This window comes from Antedon mediterranea, chromosome 6, assembly GCF_964355755.1.
Source record: "Antedon mediterranea chromosome 6, ecAntMedi1.1, whole genome shotgun sequence".
Lineage (NCBI taxonomy): Eukaryota > Metazoa > Echinodermata > Crinoidea > Comatulida > Antedonidae > Antedon > Antedon mediterranea.
Genome location: NC_092675.1, coordinates 5,404,547 through 5,431,205, shown reverse-complemented (window position 1 = coordinate 5,431,205; position 26,659 = coordinate 5,404,547). Strand labels below are relative to the sequence as shown.

At 32.4% G+C, this 26,659-nt stretch overlaps 3 protein-coding genes across 5 annotated transcripts; 1 reads left to right on the top strand and 2 right to left on the bottom strand.

Annotated features, from left to right (window-relative positions):
• Positions 1-391: 391 nt before the first annotated feature.
• Positions 392-4,071, bottom strand: LOC140051883 (J domain-containing protein-like). 3 transcript variants are annotated; one of them, XM_072097214.1, is made up of 5 exons: positions 3,855-4,071; positions 2,047-2,143; positions 1,486-1,704; positions 1,031-1,133; positions 392-865 (listed from the first exon to the last, which is right to left on the bottom strand). In XM_072097214.1, exons 2-5 carry the CDS (start codon positions 2,122-2,124, stop codon positions 795-797), a joined length of 471 nt encoding a protein of 156 aa, XP_071953315.1. In that variant the 5' UTR covers positions 2,125-2,143; positions 3,855-4,071; the 3' UTR covers positions 392-794. The 3 variants fall into 3 exon arrangements, with proteins under 3 accessions (XP_071953315.1, XP_071953316.1, XP_071953314.1); XM_072097215.1 differs by having other exon boundaries at positions 3,886-4,071; XM_072097213.1 differs by having other exon boundaries at positions 3,931-4,071.
• Positions 4,072-4,305: 234 nt separating this feature from the next.
• On the top strand, positions 4,306-24,961 carry LOC140051877 (uncharacterized). Its single transcript, XM_072097208.1, has 11 exons — positions 4,306-4,645; positions 7,932-8,075; positions 9,606-9,856; positions 10,405-10,557; positions 11,217-11,364; positions 12,001-12,080; positions 12,917-13,106; positions 13,401-14,084; positions 14,543-15,123; positions 21,922-23,213; positions 23,592-24,961. Exons 1-11 carry the CDS (start codon positions 4,312-4,314, stop codon positions 23,719-23,721), a joined length of 3,987 nt encoding a protein of 1,328 aa, XP_071953309.1. The 5' UTR covers positions 4,306-4,311; the 3' UTR covers positions 23,722-24,961.
• Positions 19,270-21,832, bottom strand: LOC140052676 (small ribosomal subunit protein uS3mA-like). The gene is made up of 3 exons (XM_072098352.1): positions 21,776-21,832; positions 20,461-20,644; positions 19,270-19,626 (listed from the first exon to the last, which is right to left on the bottom strand). Exons 1-3 carry the CDS (start codon positions 21,803-21,805, stop codon positions 19,343-19,345), a joined length of 498 nt encoding a protein of 165 aa, XP_071954453.1. The 5' UTR covers positions 21,806-21,832; the 3' UTR covers positions 19,270-19,342.
• Positions 24,962-26,659: the final 1,698 nt, after the last annotated feature.

Below are 26,659 nucleotides of genomic sequence, written 5' to 3'. Positions count from 1 at the left end.
CACCACAGTTACATACAATAAATAAAATTATAATACAATCTATTGTACATTGTTTGCTCTTATACATTGCAAATGGCAGAATGACTTCAGAACACTCCAGATTGGACATTTACCTTTTTTAATACTTTATTCCTATTTCTGGAAATCTTTGATAATATCTATTTTAATGGTATGTATACTAGTTTTACACACAAAATGATATCTATAATACAATTCCTTCTCAAACTTAATTTATACATTTTTTTTAGTTTTTAATGTTTTTATGTCTAATTTTTTTTTATGTGTGTGTGTATTATTCACTGTAAACTTGTTGTGCCTCTGATTTAAAAGAGATACAATAAAGTTCAGTTCACAGACTAGACTAGAATGTTAAGAGATTATCTCTTTCTCAAGCAATAGACTCACCTTATAAAGTTTGTTATCAATAGGTAGGATTATAAATATTCTAAGTTCTAGACTGTATTTCAACTTAATATTGGTAAAACGATAAATATTTTGCCACACATGGTGTATCTTGTGTCAATACTTCAGCTTGATAGTTCCCAGACAAAAATCAAAATGCCAACAACATAAAGGACTTGGGGCAAGTCTAGAGTATAAAGAATGATCGGAATTGGCAGAGTGGGAGGCTGATAAGAATTTATTGTAATATTTGGCCTAGCCGGTGCCAAGTAAGTAATCGCCATCCCTTTTTCACCTACCAAAAATACAGTAAGTATGACAGATAATGATTATGCTGTGTATTATCCTAAAGGAGTTTCATCTTAAAAAAGCAGCAACTCCATATTTTAGGATTATATATCATAATTTCTGAATTTCTTGATAATATCATTCTTTGTTTGTCTTCTCCACCCAGCAGCTGAACCTAGAAAACCAATGTAGATCGTAATAATATACAAAAAGATTATCTTGGAGGACTTTAAACCCACACAGACTAAAACAAAACGTACACCTTATAAGAGTCCTACCCAAGGGTCTTCCCTCCCTCCCTCCCTGGATGGGCACTCAAATAAATACATATATTCAATACCTTGATCATTAACACTCATTTTATCAGCAAAATCCTCCGGTTGACTCTCTTTAGTTGTACTTTCAATCATAGGGTCAGTTTTAACGACTGACCAATGCATTGACTGAAAAGCAAAAATAGGAAAACAGGATTAGAATGACATGTAGATTATGTGCTGCATGAGTATTAAGGCCTAAAAACTGAATCCCAAAAACAGAAGCATAAAAAAAATAATAATAATACAGTCAATATCAATCAACTAAATAAAAATTGTTTATGCTATAACCAGCCAAATGAACTTTTAATCATATAATTTTAAGGTGCTTGTAAATATTGCTTTAAACTTTTAATATTTTAATGAATTGATTTAGTTTATAAGTGATGTGGTATCAATTTATTCAATGTGGTGTAGGCTCTTGAATTGGCAATGCAATAATTCATTTGAACAGGGTGCTTATGTGTATTGTAAATCTCACCGTTTTTACAGACTCCTTCATCCGTGCCCATTCAGCGTACGGTATATGCAATCCAGAAGAAAGCCATGTGTCATACTGCTTGCGTTTTTTGGGGTGAACTAGAATATCTCGTGCTTGCTGAAGTTTGCTAAATTCCTCGGCAGCTGTCGCATCTCCTGGATTTTTATCGGGATGATATTTTAATGCTCTAATCTTGTATTCAACATTTATCTGTTCAAACTTAATAACAAAAAAGTTACTGTAGTAGGTAAGTATAAAAAAAATGATGTGTGGTTTTACCACTTTTTTGGACATATTTCGTTATCCAGGGGCGCAGGCAGCGCAAAACTTGAGGTCCGGGTCAAAATAGTAAATGATTAAGGTAGGCTAGCGTTCTTTTTCGGGATCCGAAGGTTTGATTTTGTAATTATAGAGGACCATAAGAACTGTGTATGTTCTACAATATACCATTAACATATTATTTTTATAAATAGTAGTACTGTAGTAGTTTGATTATGGTCTAAATACTGTAAAGTTATATAATCATTATGCTAGAAATTGTAATAGTAATTGACAACTCACTGTTGATAGTTGGTCACAACCAAGTATATCATATAAAGTTTCTTCTTTATTTGGATCATATTGTAAAATGGCATCCATTCCAATCAGTTAGAGGTTTCTAAGGAATGATACCAGCAAAATACAGTTATAAAATAAATAATTTACAGATGAATAAAGCCACACCTCACAATTTGATTTAATGACCCTATAAATTGTACAAAGAGGGTCATTTAATACAACACTGCTTAGCAAACCATGACCAATAGTAATACCAATCCACCACTGCTGTCCTACTGTATTTACAGAAATATGAGTGAAGGGAATGGGAGATTATTTAACAATAAATTATACTGTTGTATCTTTTTAAAGATATATATTCCCTTAAAAAATAAATTTGTTGAGTATGCCATTTTTTTTCTACAGAAGCGAATACGAACTTTATTTTAAAAAAGTGCAAAATGGGCTATTCAAAGTCTGATTTATCTAATCATCTTTTCATGTTTTTTTGGAGACTATTGGAACCGTCAATACTGTCCGGCAAATTTAAAATTGTTTCTATCATCTTGGTGCCCTGTGCAGATATAACCAGAATTAAGGGTGGCCGATCACTCCGGCCGCGCTTCACTCTGGCCGCCGTATCAGTTTAGCGCGATGTTATGCACTCCGGCCGCTATTCAATTCGACTTCTTGTGCAAAGGGGCCGTTAGTATGGAGCGCCCATATCTACGTTTTCTATACTGTTCAGTGTATAACAAATTCTTGGTGAATTTAAATGGAACTAGTTGAATATTTATTAGCAACAATTTTACTTTTTTCATTAACAATAACATTCAAAGAAGTTGGAACTGCTTTTTCTTTCAAACTAAACTTAACTTAAATAAATTCAATAATAAAATAATAATCAAATACCCGTCTAATTAATGCTTGAATAACAATATTTAATTTTTGTATAAATGTACATTTATTTTATAGCTTTACATTTATTAACATCAAAAATTAGTTAAAACCCTTATTTTTATAACACTTGCCAGTACCCATACTTACTAATTATAGTTAATAACAATATGTAAAATATTAATTAATTTATTTCAAATAATCAATTATTATTGATGTTTGTTATAGTTAATAACAATATTTACAATATTAATTAATTTATTTCAAATAATCAAATATCCGTCTAATTAATGTTACCTGGAATTGTAGCAAGAATTAATATATCATTTTTGTACAGTCCAATTTACAATGATTTTATATTTTAATTTATATATGATAAAAATAATATGACATATAGGATACATTGCAATAAATTACATTAATTAATCACATTACAATTAATATACTAGCCTATTGGATAAAACACATAAATTATTTTGTTTTAGCATTAGACCTAATTTAAAACACTTGTTGTTGTGATCCTGAAAGAGAAAAAATATACTATGTGATTACAAATGTTTATTTTGATTCTCTACAAAAAACGTGTCTCGGTTGTAAAAGACTCATTGGGCGCTCCATAGCTGCAGCCGGAATGAATCGCTGCCGGATTGAAGCGCGGCCGGACTGAAGCGTGGCCGGAGTGATCTGTATTCGAATTAAGGACACTCGATGACTTTAAACAAGGCATTAATTAAGACGAAATTCATGTACATTTTAGTATGACTCTATATGAATGGTTTTGACCAGATATTAGGCTGTATTACACTTTACAGTACTGACTGCACCTGGAAAAATAATATTCTTTAAAAAAAAATTCATAATTTATAGCCTATAAAAATTAATAATACAGTAGTAGTAGTAGTAGCAGGGAGTTGTAACTCCCTGAGTAGGAGTACCCTCCCTGCTCTAATAAATGCGGCATATCACATGTAATCAGTTGGGATGTCTAAAAACATCCTTTTTGTGTTTTACTGTTTCTGAGATGCTGCTCTCTGTGGTATCATGGAACTATAATACATTATATTATAGTTCCATGGTGGTATCCTCCTTTCCTGATCTTTGTATCTCTATTTTTGTTGACACTACACTCTCCCCCTTTGTTTGTCACGAAGAAGATCGAAAGGCGGCGCTATAAGATTTTTAAAAATCAACATTTATCTGCTAAAACTTGTTGAAAATAGATATAAACAGGTACTTTTCAATTTCAAAACTAAAAAAAAAATAATTTAAAAGGGTGTAAAGTATATTATACAACCGAAAACTATTTTTAAATGTTGAATTCATGACTAAAATATGTTGCATAATAAATACTTTTAGGGAATTTTAATTTCTCGGAAATCAGTGTCAACAAAAATGGCTGACAACTCTCAGTCTGAGATTTCAGCGGTACAAACAAAACGTCCTCGGCTTGAACAGGATGAGCATATTTCATCATCTTCAACGTCTTGTAATGTACCAATTGTAAATACTCAGTATGAAAGTGCTAATTTAGGACCATCTATAAACAATTCATTAGAAAATTGTTCATCAACCATCGATGATGTCAGACCAATTCATGAAGCTGGCTCATCCGGCGATCGAGCACGTTCATCCCTGGAGGAAGCATCGCCGTTGTGCAGCAGCAGTAGGCCTAGGCCTAGCTCTGAAGACCTTTCCGAGCTTAGCTCGACTGTGCCAATTTTGCAAGGTGGGAGCTAAAACATTTGCTCTACTTTATTCTTTTGTATTTTAAAATGTTCAAATGGATGGGCCTAGCTAGCTGTATAGGCTAGGCCTAGAGGCCCTAGACTAGGCCTAGGCTAGATAGTTTAGTACTACTACTACTAGGCTAGTACTAGTTAGTAGGGTAATCTTTTTTAATTTGTTGAACTGGGAGGGAGTTGTTTGGCGCTAGTTTCGTTTCGCACCTGTTTTTATTTCGACTTCCTTTTGACTCCAAATTGTTAAAAGCAACTTATTGTGAATACCACACCTTAAAATTGGGCCTCATAAGTACTTTTATGAAGAAGAATCACATAAAAAGTAACAAATAAATCCTTAAATTGATGATTTTACAGACATGTTTCTCGCATACCGTTCGCGAATTTAGCATACTCGAAGTTCAATATTTTCGTTTCTATGGAGCGCCAAAAGAGCAACAAGAATAGATGGTTAAAAACTCAGTGGAATGCGTCTTCTTTTAATGAATTTTATTATTGAAATACACGTTTAATTTTAATATATTTTGCAGGGATGTCACCACGCTGGTCGGCGCTGGTCGGCCCCGACCAGCACTCAGCATTTCCGACCAGGATTTACAGGCTGCCGACCACCACTATTATTTATTAATCATTACGATATTTATATTAGGCCTAGGCCTAACTAAAATTTGTACTAAAACATTTTACCTAGCACATCGTTAATAACAGACAAGCTAGCCTCATATAGATAAGACAAAAGACTACAGCAAATGTTACGTACGTTACTTTATTTGTAACACAATACCAGGCCTACCCTGCCCTGGTATTCATTGTTACAGCTTGTGAGTCATGGCGAACAACGTGCTACACAGCACAGTGTACAAGTTTAAAGTTCACATAGCGACCATTCAAGCGTTTTATTTTGCACAGATTAAAAATACAAACAAGTACGCAGTAATTAAAAATGTACAACTACATAGACCCAAACAAAATCATTTTTAATTGCTGAATGTTTTGTCACCCTGCTTTAATTATATTATGTTACTAGTTTTACATTTTTGTACTCTACGAACTATTAAAAAAAATAAAAAAACATGCGCATGGTTCAGTGAGACCGGGCAAGTTCGTTCGTTTATGATCGCCGAGCATGGTACAATAATTACACGTCCCTGGGATAACTTCAGGTTGCTGAACTTCAGTTAACCCATAAACACGTGTCTCTGTTCTTCTTGCACAGTTGTGAAACAAAAAATCCGGAATTCGCGAATACGCAATACTCTCGCTCAAAAGAACACGAACATTATATCGAGCAACAAGTAGTAAGGTCTAGGCTAATAATTTATCTACATTATTTGATTAGGGATTAGGCCTAAATAAAGAAGCGCCCGTTTTTTTGGAATTCAGATTTTGGGTTTTGGGGCATCTATCCAAGCCTTGGCTAGGCCTAGTGTCTACAAGGCTAGGCCTAAGCCTGACGCGATCTATTGCTATTCATTTCGTGAGCGTTTTTTTGTTTTCGCGAATAATAACGGCGACTCCCCGGTGGTACAAGGTTAGGCCAAGACCTGACGCAATTTGTTGTTATTTATTTTCATAATTCTTTATGTTTCGCTGAAATAACGAAAAAAAACCCGGGGGGGGGGGGGGGATACCCGGGGTTATTCCCCCCCCCCCCCCCCCCCCCCCCGGGAAATTTGACGACCGGCACTCCAAAAAGCTGGTGACATCCCTGATTTTGTCAATAAAAATGCTGTAACATTTTACTGCTAATAATTTGCTGTTTTCAAATAGCAACCAACCCTAGACCTAAGAGTAAGACTAAGACGAATATTAATATTTAGATCAGGTATACCCCCTACAGTACATGTAATATGATGATGAATTTGTCGATTTTCATTCCTAAAAGTTCCTGCAAAAATCATGTACAGTATCAACAGTAATATTTTTGTTGCATTGACATTGACAAAATATGATAATTCAATATGATTGAACGTAATTTTCACCAATAAATGCATTAAATATACCCAATTTACTGAGTTTTTAGCCTTCTATTATGATTGCTCTTTTGGCGCTCCATAGAAACAACAACATTGAACATGGAGTATGCGAAATTTACGAACCAATGTGCGAGAAAAACATGTCAGTAAATTCATCAATTTAAAGGATTTATTTTTTACTTTTTGTGTGATCTCCTTCGTAAAAGTATTTTTGATGCCTAATTCTAAGGTGTGGTACTCACGATAAAGTTACTTAACCAATTTTGAGTCAAAATAAACGACAGGTGCGAAACGGAACTAGCGCCAGTTGTTTTTATAGTTTTCCGAAATGTGATAAATTAAATGATAACAATTATTGTGTGACCTTTTGGATCATAATAATTAATATTTTATTAATACAATATACTTGTGTAATGTCATATTACTGTAGGTAAAAATAATGTATTATTTTATTATATTAGGCTAATTATTATTAACTTTCAGAAAACAAATTTATTTTTGATAAAGTTACAGCATATTCTACAAAACATTTAAAAATCAATAACATTAATACACTAAGGTTTTTAAGGTATATAAATATTCTAAAGTATCTAATTTTAAAACTATTTAAATTTATATTTCTTTTTTTTTCTTTTTTATCTATTAAATACCCTTAAACTTATTTATAGTATTTGTTGCAAACCTACAGTAGTGAGCTAAATGACCAAACTAAACCATCTTGATTTTTCATTACATTTAGATATGAACCAGTTAATTTAATGAAAGATTAATTTGAAATTATATTGTGGTATCTATATTCATATTTACAATATAGATGCTGTCTATGGCATTTTGTCAATTTTTTTTAAGCATTTTACTTGTGGGATATTTATATTCAGGAAATGTTTAGCTACATAGCGGCTTTGCACGCTTGAATGAATCTGACTCTGTAGTGGTGACGTACTGTACGTCGTGTGGAAACTCCTTGATGCATGGGCCTTCCGTTAGTAGAGAGACAGATTAAATTTCAACAGTGTTGAAATAGGGAAAACACACTGGACTTTAATTTGAAACAACTCGCACAAGCAGACGATCTTGTCGCACTAGTCGCGACCTATTCTAATTCTTTTGTCGCAACCAGAAAAATACCACTTAATTTGCAGCCCTGACATTGGTCCTATGGTTGTGCATAAAAAGATGACTTGCATTTCATTCTGTACAATTATTACGTTGACAACGAAAGTTCCCAATCGAATACGACAATTTCGTTCTGTACAATTATTTTTATTATTTTTATCAATATTTACACATACTGTAGGTAACATGACTACAGATAATGAACCGTCATCATCTTCTGCTACAGTAGATGTCAATCAACATATTGATAATGAAAATGATGATGAAGATAGTGATGAAGACTTGGACTTAAATCTAGGAGACTGGTCACCACAACCAGCCAAAGGTGAGTAATATGAAGGAAATGTTGTTTATTTCTAACTTCTATATATAAATTTACGTAAGGGCAAAATTCGGTAAATCGCGCGTTATTTCTAAAATGTTTACTCAATGGTATATAAAGTTGTTTCGTACTTTCGGTACTGATTTTAACCACCTGATGTAACCCTGTTTACTAATTAAATTGAGTTCGATAATTAGTTATTGACGATTAAAACGAATTTAGGTTCAACGATTTGCCCCAAATAGGGGTGTTTTTCGATCGTGGTATACACTGTCTAATGGATGTTCGTCTTGAAAAATACCCGCAGACAATAATGCGAGGATGCTTCGCATTTTCCTATCTCCTCCTACGATAATTGTTTTTAATGGCTGAAAACCGGTTGAACAGCTCGAGTACAGCATCATAATGTTGAAGACAGGCCGATTTTCTTTAAAAAATACTATTTTGATAGATTTATATATACGTTTATAATTATATAAATGTAGTGATTTGCGATGAATGGAACATTCCAAAATAGAAGTGGTTTTCACAAATTGTTTTACATTATACAGTATAAACATATACACGTCGTAGTGATGTATCGTTACATGTACTGTACTATTTCAATCGACTATGACGGTGATAGTTTCAACAAAGTATTAAATCGCAATGTTTTACTACTGTGTGTAGTGGTATATTATTTGTAAAACATGAAAACAATTAATATTTCGTTACTAAATGGATAAAGAATATATTTATATCCTCTTTGCACCCATCCTCTTCCCCATCCCTCAACCCTAATGTTACATACAAAACACAAATTAAGTTTGTTTAAATTTGACTTAAACAATTGGTCTCATTTTTTTGTGACAAGTTTCTCTTTCGGAAGTAATTCCATGGGTGCTAATTTTAGTTGAGTACATAAATCACAGTGTCTATTTATTCGTTCCTGTAAACGACATGTATTATTGTCCTGCGGTACGTACATTTGAAATCGCCAGTTTTTTAACGCTGGAATTTTTATGTATTCGAGAACCATCTGTGGGCACGACCTAGATGGTACGCGAGCGTACCATCTAGTTTACTTAATTTATGTTGTGTTTTATTGTTTTATGTTTTTATGTAAAAGGGTCCTGCGAAAACAGAATTGTAAACTTCTTTATGCAGGACCCTTGCCTTCAATTATATACTGAAATTGTATTTATAAACGATGACTAAATAATGTGAATTAAATTGAAATATACTTGATGGTCGATTGTAACATCTGGTATAAGCAAGCCAATTGTGTATTTAATTCAATTCAATTCAACTTTTATTTTAGACAATTGTCCATATGGTATAATACATTACAAAAAAAAGATGATGGAGAGAGGACCAAAACTTTTATCTATTGGTATATAATGCCTCTCTCCATTTGTAGTACATGTTTGAATCCATCAAGAAATATTTATATAAATACAAATTAACATTCTGTTTTCGCTTTTCTTATTCTTTTTCTGAAATAACCATCCACACTATAAGAATTAAAGATAAATTAAAATTTCAAAACTTTAGGTCCATTTGGTTGGCTTCAGCAGCAGATGATCATGGGAGTGAACCCTAGATCCATCTTATCCAGAGTTTTACCTGGTACAAACCTTCCTAGCGAAATGGAGGAATGTCAACTGTGGGCATTGCTTGTTGAGTATTTTGAGTGTTTGAGTGAGCCGAAACGACGTTCAAAACTTGATGCCTTTAATACTATGGATGATGTAATACGTCTGTTGCAGACATGCACTAAGGTTCTTGTACTTACAGGAGCAGGGGTAACAATTCAATTTACTTTGTTTAAAACATTTTAAAATTAAATGCATGTTCAGATAGTATTATGTAACCTACTGTCTAAAACTTAGCAGTAAATTAACAGATTATCAACTACAGTATGCTACTGGCCTAGATTTGCTGCTTGCAAACTGGAAGAAAAAAAAATTATTAATAATGTTAAAAAAGAAAGACATATTTCCAGTATATGAGTATAGTTAGTTATAGTTAAGATATCGGCATGAGTTTGCAGCTCACTCGCTCCATGGTTACTGGTGGTAGAACAAGACATTCATATGCACTTTTAAAAACTTAGTACATCTTGTACAGTTAGCCTCTGTGCTAGTTCATACACTGCCACTGCAGTAGACAGGGAAGAGAGCACCTTAATTGGCTGCCCTGATAGGACGTGACCTTTGTGTGAACCATGTAATTGAAACGTGGAAGATCCACAAGCAATGATCCATTCGTTGGAATGGCACTATTATACATCATACATAGTACATTTATTATCATTAAAATATCTGCTACATCATGTTTTTTCGTGTTGTAGGTGTCTGTTTCTTGTGGTATTCCTGACTTCAGATCAAGGGATGGCATCTATGCACGACTCAGCCAAGACTTTCCTGACCTTCCTGATCCACAGTCTATGTTTGATATACATTACTTCAGGAGAGACCCTAGGCCATTTTTTAAGTTTGCTAAGGTACACATACAGAGTCCTTTAGTTGTAATCATAAGATGATTGTGCACTTTAATAGTGGATATGTGAGCTTTATAAAAAAAATATTTTTTTATTTATTGACAAAAATATCAACTTAATTCCTCTAAGCTAAAGGTGATTTTGGTTAAAGAAACCAACACAAACAGTTACAAATTTATTTTTAATTTTTTTTCTCATATTTGTTTTTTTAACGAAAAACAGTGCACTACCTAACAAAACTTATTAACTTAGGGTTTTATTTTTCATCTTTTAATTGGTAATCAAATTCGCTTTTCATAATGAACTAAATAAGAAAAGAGAACCAAAGTCTAAAAAGAAACTTGATTCAATTCACATTTATTTACTCATCGTTTATAAATATATTCTTAGCATATATGATGGCAAGGATCCTGCATAGAGAAGTTTACACTTCTGTTTTCGCAGGACCCTTTTACATAGAAAACATAAAACAATAAACACAACATAATAGATATAAAATAAAAAAAAGTATTTCCTATATACATTTTAGAGTTGTTCATCACCATAAAGCGATAGAGTTTTTCTAACATGATTATTTATACATTTATTTTTCTTAAAAGAAGCCTTACATCACTACTGGAGTTTAACTATGTCAGTACATCCATGTTATCTATCTTTTTCAGGAAATTTACCCAGGTCAGTTTAAACCATCAGTTAACCATCAATTCATCTCAGTGTTGGAGCAGAAAGGGAAGCTTTTACGTAACTATACACAGAATATTGATACATTGGAACAAGTAGCTGGTATTACTAAAGTCATCCAATGTCATGGTAAGAAAAAGTAATAGTTGTGGTCACATATACAAATAATACATGTTTAAAAGTTGAATAGGGAGAATACTGTATGAGTTGAAAGCTGTTCTGCACTAAATAGAACAGTAATATTGCTGAATGGAATTCAATAATATATTAAAACTTAAAGATGTATTGTCCCCCTGAAAAATTAATTCTTAACAATGTTTCTGTTGATTATGCCATTTTAATGTCACCAAATAGTTATCCACTTTGACCAAAAATTGGATTGAAAAAAAAATATTTACCTAAAAAAATGTAATTTAAAGCAAAAAATAGTCAAATTGGCTGCCAGCCAATTGGTTTTTGGTTGAATTTAACCATTTATTTTGTAATTTTATAAATGAAGACATAAATTTTTTCCAGTTTTTTTCTACATTATTAAAGCTACAAAATAATCTATTCAAAGTCTCATTTTATTAATCTTTATTTTTCATGTTTTTGGGGGACAATACATCTTTAAGTTAGTATAATATCAGGGCAGGATGACAAACTTAAAAGTTGAGAGTGTATATTGTAAATGTATTTTATTATTTTTTTTCTTTTGTTATTAATTGTTACAGAATAAAGTTATACTGTTTGTATTTAGTATAACACAATAGTTTATTATTATAGGTTCTTTTGCAAGTGCCTCATGTACAAGATGTAAACGTAAAGTGAATGCAGATGCCATTAGGCAGGACATATTCAATCAGGTACTGTATTGATTCATAAATGACTTATTCCACTGAGGTGCTTTAAGAATTAATATCTCATCTTAATTTTACAACATGGTTTGGTATGCCGTGAGTTGTTTATGCAAATAGGATTGTGAAGGTGTAGTGGGAAGGTGGTTTTGTCAGTCATTTGCAGTCGACACACTTCTTTATATCTATTTATATTATGAAATTTATACTAACAAATATCATTTTTATTAATAATATAATCATAACAATTATTTTAAATATGTATAAAATAATATAGGTTTTAACCAAAACGACATGGATTAATCATATTAACTATAACAACGCGGAATATCAATTCTATATAGACTCTTCCACACATAATGTAACAAATAAAACACTAATGTAATTAAACACCATATACTCTCTCTAACCAATTTTTCAATCTTCTATCGACTAAAGCCGAAGTATAGTCGTTATCTCTGGACCGTTCTATGGTTACCACCAGGTAGGCTTACTTCATCAAGGCTTCTATGAATGGATGACGAGTTGCGAGCAGGAACGCTAGTAGACCATACCCAGTACCGTTTTGATTACGATCAATCGGGAAATTACCTCACGCAGTTAATTGCAGCGTACGTGGCCGCAATGTCCAGATTAAACATGATATACTGTACAGTAGTAGTAGTTTGTTATTGTTTGGGGTTGGGGACTGAGATGACTGAAATCAGTTTAGTTCATGTATTTCATAATTTCCATGGTTGTTGATTAATCAATTACAATCTGCATTTCAATTCATTGCTGTATGTTAGTACATATTTTATTATGATAATAATTACTATTAAATAATAATGATATTCAAAAAATAGGTTGTTCCTGTATGTCCCAATTGCCCTCAAGACGGTGAAGATTTAGCTGTAATGAAACCAGATATTGTATTCTTTGGTGAAGGCCTGCCAAACACATTTTATGAGTCACTGGAAGATGATAAAACTCAAGCTGATCTTCTGATTGTGATTGGTTCGTCACTTAAAGTTCGGCCAGTGGCAACTATACCAAGTAAGTTGAGTTGACAGCATTGCATTATCATCTTATTTCAAGGAAATTCAAATCAAATGATATTTGCATTATTTTCACAGTTTCAAAACACGTTTTATTGTTTGGAAGTACAGTATGTCATTTATTATGGCTAAGCTGAAGCCTGAGGTCAAAGCCTAACCCTGACAAATGTTTCCTCTCGAAAAACTGATCAACAAATCAGATCTACCTCCATGATAAGATATGCCAATTTATACCTCTTGAACAAATATCTTAAGTGACGTTAAAATAAGTTATATTTACTTTTCTTATTAGATATGCTCTCTCATGATATACCTCAAATTTTAATCAACCGAGAACCTCTTCCTCATATGACCTTTGACATTGAATTACTTGGTGACAGTGACATTATTGTAAATGAGTTATGTCGTCGACTTGGTGTAGGCTGGAATCAAATATGCCACACTGATGACAAATTGGAAGAATCATTAGACATGCCTTTGTCTGCAAAGATGTTGTTTGAGACGATGCCAACACCTCCATACAGTCAAGGAGAATGTGAGGAAAACTCTCAAGATGTCAATGATGTCTCACAAACAGAGGCAGGAGCAGATTCTGTATTTCAAGAGGCTGAACAAACTGATATGGCTGCTAAAGATCAGAGTGAAAAGAGTTCAGAACAAAATGTACAGGAAACTGATGTTGAAAAGCAAATCGAAGAAAAAGTTTATGTCAGTACTGAGAGTTCTTCTGAAGAGATAGTTACTGCAACTAACTCTTCTGAAGAGTTAGTTACTGCAACTAACTCTTCTGAAGAGTTAGTTACTGCAACTAATATAGCATGTGAGACAGAAAACAATTTAATGAATAAAGCATCATCTAGTAGTTCTTTTGAAATCAATAATAGTTCTGTTGAAGAAAGTCCAGTAAAGACAACAAGTGGTAAGAAGAAATCACAAAGGAGATACAGCAGAGATAGTATAGCAACGCACCTTAAACGTAAGTGTAATCAACTTTTCATTGACAGATTCAGTTGGTGTCAACTCGGCTTCGACCCTCCTTTGTTTTCTTTCTTTTTCTACCATCCTGGATCTGCTATGATATTTGTTGCTTTTCTTTTTCTTCTGTACATACCAACATCGTCAAACAAAAGCTGTTGTTGTATTGGTGACATTATATTATATTATACTATACTCAAATCAATGAATACATTTTCAGTATATTACTGGTGTTTAGAATTAATATTCTGTGTTTATGTGTATATATTTATAATGTAAAAATGTTTAGCAAATAATATCCAATTATGCCCAAAGTGCTGGTCACAACATAGCCTAGTTTACACTTCAATTCACACATCTTTCTGAACCACTGTCTATATGATTATAAATAGTCATAAGATGTTCTTTTTTTTTACTCCTTATTAAACAAACTAAAGTTAATGTTGTGCTTGTTTTCAGCATCAACATTTCTGTTCCTGCCTCCAAATCGCTATATTTTCCATGGTGCTGAGGTTTACCCAGACAGTGACTCAGATGATTCTTGCGAACAGAATTCATTGAACACATCAGGTTCATCAAAAGACCAAACTAAAACAGCAGAAGAGCCTACCACAAGTGCTACGTCATTGCAAGATGCTACAGAGGATGCTCCAACATCAGTACCTAAAATCAATGCAAGAGTCATGCCAACTTTACCAGATACTGCGTCAGTATCAGGTGCAATTATGAGTGAAATGGCACCATTACCAGATGCCATTGGTGATACATCAGTGGGAGATGTTAATGTGATTGACACTGACCCAGCAGTCAATCCGTCAATGACCTTATCAGAGGTCGGACAGCATGATATGACCAATCATAAAGAAGTTCTTTGTCCTGAAAATCCTGAAGGTACTATATCAGAAGCCAACTTACAACCAGCACACCATATAGAGCACAATCCAACCAATCACAGGACTGGATTATCAAACAGTAAAACCACCAGCACTCAGGAGATGTCTAAAGTGTGTGATGAAATACCATTTGAACCCAACCAGACATGAATTTATCTTCAGTAAAGAAATCCAAAAATCTTCCAATTTATCTGAAATTAAGTTCAGATACTTCACTGCATGATGCTGAACAATAGCAATTAGCAACAATGGAAAATACCAAAAATTCTAGACAATTCAATAATAAAATTGAAACGAAAACATATACTTATTTTTTTGTACAAAAAGTTAAAATAAACTTTATATTTAAATCCACAACTTAACATTTTTTTATGTTAAAAAGGAATATTTTTTATATGACCATTTGCTCATGTACAGTTTTACATTTCATTAAGATATTTTAGAATCTTTAAACATATTGAATCATTATCAAACTCATTACAAATTTACTGATGTCTGTCTATATCCTACTACTACTGGCCGAATTTGGGACTTTCGAAAAACTCTTTTGATAATAATAAAGCAAAAGCTGTTCAACTGAGTACTACTACAAAATTTACAAAATCCATATATTGTATATATAAAATAGAAATAATTTGTGTCAGCTATAATAATTAATACATTTGTTTTAAGAATATAGGCAAATGTTAAACATTGTTCTGTTTTGATAAGGGTGTGTAGAAATATTTACTTTTTGTTGTACCATAGAACCCTATTAGGGGGGCAGCTTTAGGAATAAAGTGTTCTCATAACAGGGAACTCCTAAAAAAGGGATTTTCTGTAATTGTACAACAATTCTTATACTGTACTGACTAGTACAATTCTGCTCCTCTAGGTTGCCTGGACATGCTCGTAACATTAAAAACCAGTGACATAATACTGAACTGTCTACACTGTAAAACACATTAAAAATATTTCATATGTTTAAATGACATCCTGTGGGGATTGGTGTATTACTGTATACTTTCTGCTTTTGTTGAAAGTTTTTCTCAGGAACTAATTACAGTCAAAGATGGAAATGTTCTCGTAACATATCTTTGCTGATACACCCTACTTTAGTAGCTATAAGATTTGTTTATATAAATATAACTCTAAAGGGGGCCACCTTGAATGAATTAAATAATAATTTTGATAGATTTATAAAAAGTTAGTGGTGCTTAAAAAGGAAGTGCACCTATAACTTTTTAAAACGTTAGAATTCAGTGATTTTCTAGCCTTTTAAATGACAATATTATTATGCCAATTACTACTTGATTATATTCGGTCTACAATGGACGTGGAGAGTTCTCATTTGATGGTCATTAAGCTACCAGTATAACGCATCAAGGAACACACTTTATTTTGTTATAATAAGAAGTGTACAGTAAAGCTCTGTCTACACTATCAAACTAGTTCAACAAACAAAATGTGATGTGCCCAAATATGGTAGTGATATACCCAAATATGGTAGTGATATGATGACATCATGTCCATGATGAGCATGTTGTGATTTTCGAACATCAAATTGAAAATGTTGATTTTGTTTGAACATTTAACAAGCATGATGGCATGGGACAGTGGTAAAATTAGTTATGTAGGGCTAATAATATTGGGGCATTAACTTTGTATAAATAAGGTTGTAAATTAAGTATTCAACACTGCCATTATTTTGTAAATTATTAATTTGATTGAAGATAAATGCTGCATGTATGGACAGTCAAATTCAGGGTTAACTTGTGTATTATTCTAGTAACTTGTTCTAAAAAAAAATGATCTAGTTTCAAATGATTACTTTTTACATTTTGTCTACTTTCATCGGCAGCCTTGTTCATCCGGAAAGGAAAACACAGTTGGTTTTTAGAACTGTATCAGAAATTACTGTACAATGGAGAAATACAGTAACACTTTAAAGTCTTTTGCAATCATTTGAAAACAAATGCCAATCAACATTCATAAATATGTTATCATTTAAAAACCACATACACTGTTACAAAACTCAAGAGATTTGTTTATAAATGTTTGATTTTAAAACATTACACCGACAACTGACATTATGGGATGCATCTCAACACGATATGCATCTCAACACGATATGCATAGTAGGAGAGTATGCTTCCAGGATATTGTTTTAGATTGGACGAAGACAACCAAATGAACATTTGATTAGATTGTAATTAAGATCGTCATGTAGTTAAACAGTGTCTACAATCTCATAAGTACAGTACTGTACATTACATCTTGATTTAACTGTATATTAGTCATTTTGTACAAATCTTTAAACTATACACCATTGGGCTGGCCCACAATTTCATGACTGAAAATATGGTGTCAATGTACAGTATATATATATACAGCCAGTATCAATTTGAGCCATTGCATTTAATTGTATGGGTGTTTGGTTTGGAGAGTTAAATGTAGTATAAGCTATGGTTAATGTCTATATATTTAATCAACTGCCATATATTTAATTTAACATTAAACTAATGATCAGACAGCATTTGTAAATAGGCTACTGAATACAGCACACTAATATGATTTAATATTATATATAATAGAAGTTATTTTTATTTGTTCATATCATATATTCTATTCTAAAAAAATTGTTTTTTATACTATTTAACGAAATTGATTTACACATTTTAACTGATTACAAAATAGTAGTGTTCTCTATGTTATTTAAAGTTTGAAAGATAACCTGGCTGCGATTTCATTTTTCGTACATAAGTTGGGGACCCTTATGTGAAAGATAGCTGAACTATTTCCTAAATATAACTAAACCTAACCCTCTAAATAATCCCTCTCACTATAAGTAAAAAGAAGTTGCTCATGGGATTCGAACCCAAACACCCATACAATTACAACAAAGTCTATAATCTAATCCACTAGACTACACAGACGAAAGCGTTTGCATTAGCGAATTATAGTCAGCTTAATTCTTACGTCACACCTTATGGATATGACTAATGAATATTCATGTTTATTTTGTGATGTTTCATGAGGGGTCCCCAACCTATGTACGAAAAGAAATATCGCAACCTGGCTAGGTTACACTGTATTTATTATACCTCTGATCAGCAAATAAGATTTTTGGTGGATATGTCAACACACAAACCTAATTATCAATTGAAAATTATATAAATCTGTGTTGATGTGTTTATAGCAAAATTTATTTTAATTAACTTTATAATAATTAAGTAATTAATGTAGAACAAATCATAAAACCAAATGTTGTATAGTTGAGTTTTATTTACTGTATTGCAGTAGATGTTATCTGGTTCTTCCTTTATTGGACAAATCAATGTTTTTTTTTCAACAAGAATTAAAGTAAGATGAATAAAACAGTGTGCTATATTTCTGTATCATATTGTATTCCAAATCATTTTACTCATCCAACAAAACAAAACCAATTTCATTAGAAATAGTCGACGCAAGACTATTGGGTCATATACTTGGACAAGACCCATGTACACCAGCCAACACAGCAATAAGCTATTATTTCAGCAACACTACCAATATAAAATTTCGAGGAAGACCGAGAACCACCCTACCAATAACTCTCAGCAACGACCTACTCACCCTTTATAAGCAGAACACAAACATAAAGTATCCCGGACAATTGAAAACCAAGAAAGAAAACCAAGAGATTTACGGAGCAGCCCAAGCGGAAATGTCGACAGACTTTTCAGCAGAAAGGCAGTAATCATCAATCATCATATGTTCCAACCCGCCTGATTTATTCAGGAGTCTCCCAAATTTTAACATTACCTCCCGATTTCACACATGTTTCTATAAAATTCAGTATTATTGCATTAAAAAGGGCGTTGTACGTACCACCACCGTAAATGATACAACGAACAATATTGATAGTAAAAATTGTATAAGTATACTGTATGTGCCACTTCTTTGTTGATAGTGCGATATGTCAAAGATACTTCACTATATTTGTATACAACGTGAGCGTGTCTATAATAATATTAATAAAAGGCATTAATTATAATTTACGCACTATGCGCATATATTGAATGTTGGTGGCGACAGACTTTACAGTGTTAACGTTGGTGGCGGTATACTTTCCCAATTTTCAATTCAGTAGTCTACCATTCATTTTACCATATCAAAATGCGTTGTCATTAATTATGGTGTACCATCAATCATGGTAGTCCATTGCTCTCAATATAGTACTACTGTACTGTATATTGGTCTAGTACACTAGCTGTGAACTAGTCCTAGTTTCCAGCATTATGCTCCAATTCAAAACAGATACAGTACTCTGTGTGAAAGCCAATCTTGTTTATTCATTTTACAATGTCCTCTCCACCTCTATTTGTATTGTTAAACTCAAAATGTGCTAGATCCATTTATATATCGGTTTATCATTTACCACTTGTATTTCTAACTTGATTGGACATTTAAACCAATGCGACAATAGTTCTTCAGTGTACCCAGCGAGGAAATACATTTTCTGTGGTGCAATTACTCTCATCAGCACCATCGAAAGAATGATCATGTTTGCCCGCCTCTTAATAATCATATCTGTTGCCAAGCAACCGTGAAATGTTCCATATATAAATTTGCGCAGAAATACATCCTCAAAAACTCTTTCAGCAGATCCAGCTTCATTGTCTAAATTTGCTGTATTGGTAAAATGAAAATAAATACTGGTCAACATAGGGGTCATAGTAAAAACAATTAATGAGAAGATTTTATACTAGTTTAATAGGTAAAACATACAGTTGGCATCGCAGCATGTTCAGCATTTGGCATGCCTGACATAACCATGATAGATGTGATATTTTTTCCAAAATTGTATAGCACCCTCTATAGTTTAGACATGCTTTCATAAAAAACCTGATATTTCATTTTTCCAAGTTGGGATAAAAACGACATAATGCTTTAAAAAAAAAAAATTTTTATTTTTTTTTATATTTCGAAAAAAAGGGGGTCATTTTGAAGTATCATAATAGTTAGTAACTTTCACAAAAAATTAGTTAAAATGTAACCGAAATATGGATGTTTTTTTGTTCAAAAAATAACTTTTACTTCCAGTCAAAGTTTTCGATCAAAACATATCTCATAATGCAACGCGCTTGTTTGGCTACTCTGTATGCATAATCATAAAACTTCTTCGCGACCTGTGTGAAAACACCTTTTCAACCGTGAGGAGATGTAAACAATCATAATTAGCATCATGCATACGCATGGTTTGAAATATTTGTTTACTTTCGCTAGCGACAATTTTCCAGCAAAATGTAATCAAATTAATTTACCTGTTAATTATGTAAAATTGTTGTTTTTGGCTCGAATTTTCGACTTAAAGTGAATAACTTTAATATTACTTTTATATGGCCAATTTATATTTAGAATATTTATTTTTTTATTTTTTTGTGTTTTAAGGGACAATACATCTTTAAGTTTTCAGAGTTACTAATTACTTAATCTCCAAAAATTAATGACACATTATCTTACCTGTATGATGAGTATTCCACCCCTTGCGTACTCCGATATTAAAAGGGGGGTTCGCTTGTTCATATGTAATTGGCTTTTCACCTTTACTGACTTTCACTTTACCAGCGGTGCTTTTGCAAGCAACAGTGCTTGTTTGGAAAAGCCTAGTAACATGCTTCTGCAATGGTGCTCTTGTTAATATTCTCTATAAGAAAAATAAAATGAATCTTTCTTTGCATAAGTGCTCAATTGGGCTTTCAAAAAAGATTTTATTTTTTTATTTATTTGTTCTTTATACTGGGTGAAGATGAAGATTGCACTGGGCTTACACGGTTATGGTTGAAGATAGACTCATAACTTTTAATAATAGAAATAATAGTGCCATAGGCCAAGTCACAATAGTGAGTAAAACAGGGCTAACCCTTATCCTCAAACTCAAGACAATGGAAAGATAAAAATAAAAAATTCAAGTTAAAAAAAAAATGTATTTAAAAAAATTGAAGCGAACCGACAACCCCTCATTCCACTATGCAAACCAGCCGGTCATACAAATTGGTTTTAGAATGATTTATATTTATACAGAGTCTGTCATCATGGATAAACTATTTTATTGTTTTTTTTCTTTTCTTTTGGAAAACGTTGATTCTGCATATTAAATATATATTCATGGTATGGAGTTATTTTATTACTGTTTTGACTTTTGAGGCTATTTTTTAATACTTTCTTTCTACTAGTAGTAACTACTAGCCTAGTCCTATATTTTTTTTATTTATTCAAGATCCAGGCAACAGTGTATAAAGAAAAACATTAATTAATAGCAGAAGTATTACAACTAAATATATCGATGTAAGGAAACATTTGAAATAAACTATTATATGAATGAGCAAATCCAACAAAAAATACCATTTTTACATACTTTAACACAAGAAAACTGCACTTTATTTATTAATATGAAGTTTATTAATGATTATCCTAAATAAACAGTGGGTCTACCATTGTACTATGTTCTATATTATAGCTCAATTCTATAACCTATGTATGGGCAGGGCTTAGCTAGCCTAGCTGTACTCCCCTCCCCAATCCTCATCTGCAGGCCGGGTTTACCCTCCTTAGCTCCTCGTCTTGCACGTCGACACTGCAGGCAGAGCTAGCGGTGACCGAGCTTCTAGCCTAGGCTAGGTAGGCTAGTTAGCTAGCTAAATAACATATAGGCCTAGGGCCTAGGCCTATACCATACATTTGTCAGTAAATATATACAACTAGGGCTAGGATACTAATCAGCAATGTTTATATAGACCCTAAATATATAAGAAACGGCCAATAAACAAAACCGTACCCATCGTAAAAACTTCATGGAGGCAGCCATTTTTTATTTGGCAAGTTGAAAGTTCAACGTACAGGGTTTATAGGTCACTTACGGTGTACTAGAGCGTGAAACATGTTGTTATTAAAAAACAAGGAAACAGCTTATGAAAAATATAGCTCAACTATTGTACTAAAATGAATTTTAGGCGTCATATATTGTTGTTTTATACCTTTTGTATACTTTTAAATTGTATGTTTTGTGATATCAGTTCATTTGAAACCGTAAATTTTGCAGATGAAGGTGGAATTGGAGGGGGATCATCAAAGTTCCCAAAATTTTCTAGTTTGAAAGATACGCTTCCTGTAATTTTATGGTGGACAGACAGTTTGTATCCTCATTTTAACAAAGAATCTGACATAATTCAATGTCCTGGAGGCCAATGTGTAGCAACCAAAAATAAAAAGGTATTAGGAAATGAAAGAACGCGTGCAATTATGTTTTACGGCACAGATATACGGCCTTACGATATGCCACTTCCACGGCAACCTTGGCATGAATGGTGTTTACTTCATGAAGAGTCGCCGTTAAATAATTATTTATTATCGCATCTCCCAGCTTTACAGCTTTTTAATCATACAGCAACTTTCAGAGAGGAGTCGGATTATCCGTTAACATCGCAATCTATTATTAATAAAGACTACTTGCTTCATCGCTCCCCGGTTCCAATTGCAGAGAAGAATCGGTTACGAAAAAGTGGATTAGCGCCGGTTTTGTATGTACAGTCACATTGTGATGTCGCTTCATATAGAGATAGATATGTTGAAGAATTAATGAAATATATTGAAATTGATTCAATTGGCGATTGCGTAAATAATAAAAAAATGAAGGAAGGCTTAGAAGATCCTGTGAAATCAATGAATGATGAGGATTTTTATAAACTTATATCCCAATACAAATTTCACTTAGCATTTGAGAATGCTATTTGTGATGATTACATGACTGAGAAACTGTTTCGACCACTCCACGTGGGATCTGTGCCTATATATTACGGGTCATCCAGACCGACAAAATGGATGCCAAATAACCGTACATTGATTTTAGTTGATGACTTTTCAAATCCTGAAATGCTTGCAAATTTTATTAAGAATTTGGATGAAAACGATGACATGTACTTGCAGTATTTAAGTTACAAAAAAGATGGTATAACTAATCAATTTCTGTCTGCTCATTTAGAGAATCGACCGTGGGGAGTAAATGAACCGAATCATGTTGATTTTATTATAGGCTTTGAGTGTCATGTATGTGACAAACTGCGAGAAAGAATCGAAAAGGAAGAACAACACGCTCTTGATCCAAGTGTGCCTCTGCTAGCCCCGCACATGGCCAAATACAATCATATGGGATGCCCTCAACCAGACTCGACACATGGAGGCTTGTTTGAAGAGCTTGTTGTTGACTCAGCAGATGGGTAATGGCTAAATGAAATACATACACAAGCTCTGTCAAACTATTTTGACAAAAAAATGTGATGTGCCAATATACTGTATGGACACGATGTCATACCACTACCATATTTGCACATATCACTACCATATTTGGGCACATCACACTTTTTGTCAAAATAGTTTGATAGTGTAGACAGAGCTTCAGTGTAGTTGTTTTTGTTGGGGTCCAAGTTCATTTATTATGTATTAATTTTAAACCATTGCATACCTACAGTTACCAGGAGCAGACGATTCAATAAATTAATAAATTTTAGTTTCCATTCTATTCAATTTCTAGTTATTTATTTTGCGGAACAATTGATTTAAAATAATATTTACTTTTGTATCTCTTTATATTTTAGATCAATTTTATGGAAGGAAGACTATTGGGGTATGTTTGACCAAGCTGTTGCTTTAAAACAGATGATTTTAGCAGGAGAGAAGAAATCGGCCAAACTGTTTGACTATGTTGAAAGATTGTACAAAAATTAACATATGTAGTATTTCAGTAATTGCAGAAATTGCTGTATTTGGCAGGACTTCAAAAGAATATACTATTTAAAAAAAAAAAGGATATTTTTTACCCAGATGTTTTAATTTTATGTTTTGTGAGAGTATAATTTAAGCTTAGATACCAATAATTAATAAATTAGGTATGTTATACTGTTTTTGTAGGCCTACAGACAATTTTGTATAATCACCTGGACAATTCTAGATTTTGATGAAAATACATCCATTGGAATTGGGTCCTTTGGGGTTTTTAAATTAGACTCATTTTACCTAATGGATAAAGTAATATTTTATGTTTTTTGAGTCGCCATGGTACCAAATAGAAAGAACCTTTAAATTGGTTTTTAATTTGATGGATGTCTTGAAAATTGCTCTATTATTAGTACAGTATTATAATACAGCATTAATGACAAATTAATTGCAGGTGCATAAGATAAGTAATCTAAAGCTACGGTATTCATAGTTTGAAATTGTAATTATTTTTTCTAATAATTAAAATTGATGGCACGAGTAGTACTGTCTACTGCAATTTATGATAGTAAATCTTGCTGGTGTAATAAATTGAACAACATTAAAGGTTGAATTTACACTTAAGGAAATAATAGTAGTTTTGCCTACTGTATTTATCATTTTGTATAAAATTGCTCCATATTTAGGGTAGCTCAAGCCGAGACAATACAGTACTTATTTCATATGAATTAAGATTGAAAGCATGTAATAAATGTTTTTTTTTTTTAGAATCTACTTTAATGAAAGTTAATGCATTTAATTATTCATGAATATGTCCATGAATCAATGTCATACATGTAGCGTGCAGACTCTTATTGCGTTCAATGGCAACAACATAGATGATTGCTAGACATCTAGCTGAAATCAAAGATCCAATGAGCACTCGGCAGAAATGTAGAGTGTGGATCTTTAATGCATATTTTTACCATGATGAAATAACTGCAGAATGTTTTTATTTTCTATAACAAGTGGATTTAGGCCAACAAACTACATTTTTCCCTGTGTTTAAACTCTTAGTATTGAGTCAGTATGATAAATATGTTGGGAAAAAGATAATATGATTTTTGTATGTAATTGTTAGCGGTCTTGTCTTATTTTGTAATGCAAGAATTTTAGCTCAACTACCACTCTGTATTTTATATTTTTTATATCGAAATAAATAAATATAAAAAATAAATAAAAAAAAAACAAAATAACCTGCCAAAAACACACTTTTTTTTATTTTATATGTTGCTCTTTGTCAGAATATGGGCCTTAAGCCTGTGTCAGTAGAGTATACCTAAATTGAATGTACTACCATTTATTATATTATGAAGATTTCATCAATAATTCATAATGGCTTTAGTGACATTTCAGTTAATATCATAACTTAATAATATTTGCAAGTATTACGGTATAATGTTGACAGGCTATATCCGTAAATAGAAACACTAGTGAACGTTTTGTTTTATTAATGCTTACCTGGACTTTTCAAAGATTAATAAAGTAAATATTGGATTCCATTAACAATTACATCAAATTAAAAATAAGTGGTAGTTGCACTGGCTTATAATGAAGTCACGTTTTATATCAACTTCAATCATAAGTTACTTATTGATATTTAACTTCCATCTTGAGTTTTACTTATTTGATATTCACCAGTCTGAGCCAATGTCAATAACAAGAACTGTGTATAGTAAACAGAGAGTTATGAGAGACTCGATATCCTCCAGGCCAGTGCCCGACAACGGTATACTGATATTGATCGGTGTACGCTATTCTCCATGGTTTATATGTACGGTGTTTGACTAGTGTATGAAAATTGATCTTTTTTCAACCAGCATTGATGTTTTGCAAATAAGCTTCCAGATGCAAATGAAGAAGTAGAGCATGTGGTTGTGATCTCAAAACAAAAAATGTAAAAGGTATAACTTGCTTCAAAATAGTTGTTGCAGTATTCGCTGCTTCCTTGGGCTCGAAATTAACTCTGGTGTAATGAACAGCAGATTAGTGATATAGTGGGTTTAAGTCCCATCCAAAAATGACCAGCAATTTTGTTTGCAAGTTTCTCAAATGTACTTTATAAAGTACAATATGTCAGAGTGGGGCAAAAAGCTGACTAATTAGTTAGCTGTTACCTTTAATGAGTAGTCATTCTGTTAAACAAAACATGATAAAGAAACATTGTCAATGTCTACAAGGCTTTCTATCATATACATGTAATCCGAAATCTGGGTTGTTGTTGAAGAGACTGAGAGACTGAAAGACTACACTGAACATGAAATTGTAATGAATATGCTTTACAGTGCAATCAAGTCGATACAGTATGGACACAACTATTCATTATTATTTGATACATATATTTTTTTTTATTATGTACCTCTGTACAAAAATAATAATAATTTACGTTTTATAAGACATTTTTACAAACTGTTGAGGCCATATACTGGTGGAATAGTTAAAACCTCTTTCAATATCATACAGTCCTCTATAATAATTAAAGGTATGTTGCTTCAGTACACTTTATAACGTGATCGTAAACCAAACCATAAAATATACTCATGAATTATAGAAAGTAATATAGTAAACTGCTGTACACATTATTTTTATAGTGATTATTTTACAGGTATACACAACTGATAATCTTTGCATTATAAACAAGGGGAAAAAAGCCATTAGAGTAGTATGGGTACATCGAAAATGATATTACTTTCACTAAGAATATGTATAACTTATTTTAACTCAATACTGCATAGTAATAGCATACAAAACATGCTATCCACTATTTTGTTAGATATTACTGTAGTTTTAAATTAAAACTGAAACAAATTAAATATAGTTATTGTTTCATATAAAATTTAATGTACAGTAATTTTGTCATTTTGTTGAAATGTGGGTATTATTAAACAAATAATAAATTTTAGCCTACTGA